Below are 4,834 nucleotides of genomic sequence, written 5' to 3'. Positions count from 1 at the left end.
GAATAATAGCAAAGCTCGGCTCAGATCGAATTCCACGAACCATGGTAGAATTGTCCACAAGGTGTCCATCTCGCGATTAGGGGTCTAATATCCCAAAACCAGGCAATGAAATATGAACACTAGTTACCTTATCGTATATAAACTATAATGGCGCCTTATTAGTTTCTAAATATGTGAGCGCATGGTATAAAAACGCACTTTAAAATGCCTTTACATCGTTTTCCAGCACCAAATTAGTTAGGGCTTTCCTAGTATAACGCAAAAGTATACCAAAAAGTATGACCGGTATATTTTTAAGATGAGAAGGTATATTTTTGAGGGCGTTGCGGGACTATTATTTCATCGATAGATCCGCTGTCACACTGTTTTAATAACAAAAAGAAAAATATTATTAAAATATTACTAAAAAGATAATGGGAAACCAAGTGGGTCTAATAAGTGACGACGATGACTCTTCAGACAATAGTGAAATTAACAATTACATCAACTTTACTGTAAACGCAATGGAGCTGGAAATGCGTAATACGTGCTACCACACAAGCCAATTGCCCAAAATACGGGGCGAGCCAAACCTGCACAAATTTCAAGTAATCATGAAATACTCTAGCTTTCTTTAGAGGCGAGACTAACGAGTATATCATGAATTTGCAGGGCTCCGATATGTACAAAGAGATAAGGGCCTTGAGTGGTTTCGCCAGCAAGCCATTGAACGATCGCTGGAATCTCCTGCACGCACTGCAGCAGCGAGAAAATGGCCTGGCTGCGCCTGGCACTGCGTCGTTCTCGCAGAACCAACAGCGCTATATATCCAATCTGTATATACCAAATAAAAAGTCCACGCGTCTGATGTCGCTGGACTCGAAAGTATTTGTGACCAAGTTTGATAAGCGTGGCGACAAGCTCTTGGTTGCCTGCCAAGGTCAGAATGGGTTGACACAACGGTCAAGTTTCACCTCGCTAAACACGTCTTACCTGTTGCAGATGGCTTTGTGCGCATCTATGACGGAGCAAAGGGCACCTACCATCTACTGAATCGCATCAGAGCACGTGACGTCGAATGGAGCATCATTGATGCTGACTTCAGTCCGAATGGCCAGCACTTTGCCTACAGCACCTGGTCCCGCTCTTGTAAGTTGTATGACCTTTTGTGCCTCTTGCAGAGGTCATCATAACTTTGTCTAAATTTGATTGGAAATTCAATTTCTTGCAGTTTTCATAATGCCTGTGAGTGGCACTGAGGACGACTGCCAATGGATCGATGTCCATGGGTTGCCCAATCTACGACTGGCGATATTCTCGCTTCGGTACTCACCCACGGGCGACACCATTATTGGTGGCAGCAACAATTCCATGGTCATCGTCACAGACATTCAAACGCGAGCCACTCAAATCTTGCGCACTCATCGGATGCCTGGCACGGACGTGAACTCCGTCAGTTACCTGCATAATAAGAATCCAAATGTGATAATCGCTGGCTGCGATGACGGACTGATCAAGGTCTTTGATCTGCGTACCTCATTCCGCTCTCGGGAGCTGTCCAAGGCGGTGGTCTCCCTGATCGGGCACTACGACGGCGTCACGTACCTTGATTCGCGTAACGATGGATATTATGTGCTTTCCAATTCCAAAGATCAAAGCATTAAGCTGTGGGACTTGAGGCAGCCCAGCAGCACGCGAAATCGCAGCCGGACCAGGCAAGATCGACTGGACCTATCGTCGTGGGACTATCGCTGGAACCGAGTGCCACAATCATGTAAGTATTATGGGATGCACATTTCCATATTTCCGTATTTACTGTTTAATGGGTTGCCTTGCAGTCTACGATCCCCGCAAGGCCATGGAGGGGGACTCCAGTATAATGACTTATCGTGGTCATAGAGTAACCAAAACACTGCTGCGCGCCAAGTTCTCGCCGTTGGAACAGACTGGGCAGCGTTTCATCTACACAGGCTGTTCAACGGGACGCATTATAAGTAAGTGGCCAAAATGGAGAACAAATTGAATAAGCTTTAATTGCGGATTGGTTACAGTTTACGATGTGCTGACTGGCAGAATCAAAGAGGCTATTGAGGGACACAGGAATGTGGTGAGGGACTTGGACTGGCATCCAGTGCGCTCGGAAATCGTGTCTGGTTCGGTAAGCTGACACTTTGCGGTGTCCATTTCGAATGCTTATTTCACGTTTATATCGCTTCCGCAGTGGGATAGTCACGTACATCTGAACAACTTCAATCGAAACAACGCCAATCGGTCGGAGAAACGTCAGCAGAGCTCCGACCAGGACAAAAAACCACTGCGACGTTCGCGTCGTCTAGCGGATCGCGTTGGGACGCCGGACTAGTCTTAAGCGTGTTGACATTTCACATTTAGCATGTAAGACGGAACCCCATTGATATTACAACACAACACATGTTCACCAGCATAAGTACCTAGCAATTGAAGCGCTGGCTAAAGGGGGATGTGAGTGGTGTGGAGTGAAGTGGAGTGCATATCCCACCAGAGTCACGCCGCATCTTGGTTCTATGAATAAGACTGAGGATAATGGCACAGCTTTGCGGGGTATAGTTCAGTTTAATTATAATTATCGGCGTTACACATTAAAATGTAGACCATGAAGCTTACAATTTACTTAATTAAGTTGTTTATGTACAAACAAATCGTATTAAGAATCACGTTGAATTACATATATTTCGTTTTGCCTTAATCAAATGGCCTGAAATGCGAATCTTTTCTTCACTGCCCGTAACGTCGTGCGCTTCACCTGCCTCGGGTATTTGAGGTTTTTAAATCTGTCCGATTTCTTAAAGCTGGCATACGATTCATTCTTCCAAAGGTCCATAATTCGCTTGTCGTCGTTCTTCATATCCTCCACCCTCAAATCCATGTTCGCGCTGCTCCCGTAGCCTGTTATTTCGGCCAGCGTCGACTCTCGAAACGCATTCATATCAAACATTTGGAATTTGTCTGCGCAAAATTGAGAGATGGTACAGATATTGAATAATTTTAGTTTTTCTTTTATTTCGTCCAGAGATAAGAGCTCCTCAGGCTGATCTTCATCGGCTGATTGATCGCTTTTATCGCCGGATGAGTTGAGTTCAGCACTTACAGCGTCCTTGTGCTTCCTTCCGGTGTCAGCTGCTGGTGCAGGATCTTCAGTTACATCGCGATTGGATTTGTTCTTTTTCTTGGATGATTTTCCAGTGATTTCTGATTCCAACTCGATATCCTCATCTACCTCCTTTACTTTCTTTGACTTCTTTTTCTTTTTTAGCGGAGCTTCTTCTAGGGATTCGTTTGTATCTTCAGGAGTAGTTTCCACAGGTTCAGTAAGACTCTCAACTGTTTCCTTCGATCTTTTCTTCTTTTTACTTTTGGACAGTGAGGTATTCTCGGCTTCCTGTGGAACGGCGGGCGCTTCTTCGGGTTCTACATCTTCCTTAGTCTCGACGACTTTCTTACCTTCCTTTGACTTCTTTTTCTTTTTTGAAATTTCATTTTCTACTTCCGGAATTGGTTCTGGAGCAATGGTTTCCACCACTTCCTTTGATTTCTTTTTCTTTTTTGGAGCTGTCTCATCTAAAGACAATTCATCAACTGGTTTCTCTTCCTCAGTTTTCTCTGAAGACTCGTCTTCCTGATCGGAGGAACGTTTTGACTTCTTCTTTTTCTTTTGCTTAGTCTCCACAATTTCTTCCGCCTCAGCAGGCACTTCGACCGTCCGCTCTTTGTCCTTTTTCTTCTTCTTTTTAGCGGGCTCGTTTTGGTCGTTCTCCGTCTGGACCTCTTCGCTTTGCGTTGGGGTACTTGCACTTCCATTCTTGAGTCTATTTTTCATGGCTTCCATTTTCTGCTTAAAGTAATCGTGGACAGAAAGTCCAGTGGCTACAGTTGTCACTCCACTAAAATTGGGATTTATCTCCTTTTCCTCCACTTGTGGCTGTTCGATCTGCACTGGTGCGGGAATATCTTCGGTTGCCTTTTTGCCGAATATATTGGCCAGGTCCTTTTCGCTGTACTGCGATAGATCCTTCCCCCTTGTGAATTTCTTGTAGTGCACACGCGCTTTGCTCGCCTTTGACGCCTCCTCCAGCGATATGCCACTGATCTTCTCTTTGAGCTTCTTTTTGGGTGGCTCCTCCGGTTCTGCGGCTTTAAATCCAAACATGGGCCTGACTTCATCTTCAGATGCGGAGGCAGCTCCGTTTGCACCATTGGTTTCATCAGCGCCACCATTGAGGGATTTAAGGAGTCCATTGAATCCCTCCTCATGAACGGTCCACTGATCATCTCGTGCCTCGAAACCCAATCCTTCAGCGTCGTTCTTCAAGCGAACTCGAACAAACTCCTGTTGGCCGTCTTCGTTGGCGCCAAGACCTTTACCCTTGGACCAACCCATTTTCTCAAGCATTTTGGTACCAAAACGAGCATCATCTGCGAAATGGCCATTCATTTAGTTAATTTTGTCATACTTTATTGCCGGAATACTTTACCTTCGTAGAGCGCTTTGCCTCGCGGGCACAAGTTGTATCGTTTACGACGACGTGGTTCTGCCAGCATAGCCATTGTAATTTAAACAAAACTGTTACTAATATTTAATAAATGGTATAAAATGCGGACAGCCACAACACGTGCTATCAATATCGCGGTTATCGATATCGATTGAAGAACAGCTGCTGGATAGAGATGAACGATAGTATTTTAAAGTCGCAGTGACTATAAATATATTTGCAAACGAGATTTAAAATAAGCTTATGCAATCAATTAACACGAAATACCATCCTTGATTCGAAATCTGAGCTTCTATTTTCCTTAATTTGTCCACAAAGTCACTGTT

The 4,834-nt window shown here is 44.6% G+C and overlaps 2 protein-coding genes across 3 annotated transcripts; one reads left to right on the top strand and one right to left on the bottom strand.

Annotated features, from left to right (window-relative positions):
* Positions 1-352: 352 nt before the first annotated feature.
* On the top strand, positions 353-2,669 carry LOC117892265 (DDB1- and CUL4-associated factor 11). The gene is made up of 7 exons (XM_034798384.1): positions 353-587; positions 652-919; positions 982-1,128; positions 1,211-1,753; positions 1,818-1,973; positions 2,031-2,137; positions 2,201-2,669. The coding sequence occupies exons 1-7, from the start codon at positions 414-416 to the stop codon at positions 2,339-2,341; spliced, it is 1,536 nt and encodes a 511-aa protein (XP_034654275.1). The 5' UTR covers positions 353-413; the 3' UTR covers positions 2,342-2,669.
* LOC117892264 (PIN2/TERF1-interacting telomerase inhibitor 1) lies at positions 2,552-4,651 on the bottom strand. 2 transcript variants are annotated; one of them, XM_034798382.1, is made up of 3 exons: positions 4,491-4,651; positions 3,107-4,431; positions 2,804-2,964 (listed from the first exon to the last, which is right to left on the bottom strand). In XM_034798382.1, exons 1-3 carry the CDS (start codon positions 4,561-4,563, stop codon positions 2,941-2,943), a joined length of 1,422 nt encoding a protein of 473 aa, XP_034654273.1. In that variant the 5' UTR covers positions 4,564-4,651; the 3' UTR covers positions 2,804-2,940. The 2 variants fall into 2 exon arrangements, with proteins under 2 accessions (XP_034654272.1, XP_034654273.1); XM_034798381.1 differs by having other exon boundaries at positions 2,552-4,431.
* Positions 4,652-4,834: the final 183 nt, after the last annotated feature.

The sequence above is a fragment of the Drosophila subobscura genome, chromosome E, assembly GCF_008121235.1.
Source record: "Drosophila subobscura isolate 14011-0131.10 chromosome E, UCBerk_Dsub_1.0, whole genome shotgun sequence".
Taxonomy (NCBI): Eukaryota; Metazoa; Arthropoda; class Insecta; order Diptera; family Drosophilidae; genus Drosophila; species Drosophila subobscura.
This window is presented reverse-complemented; position numbering and strand designations above follow the sequence as displayed.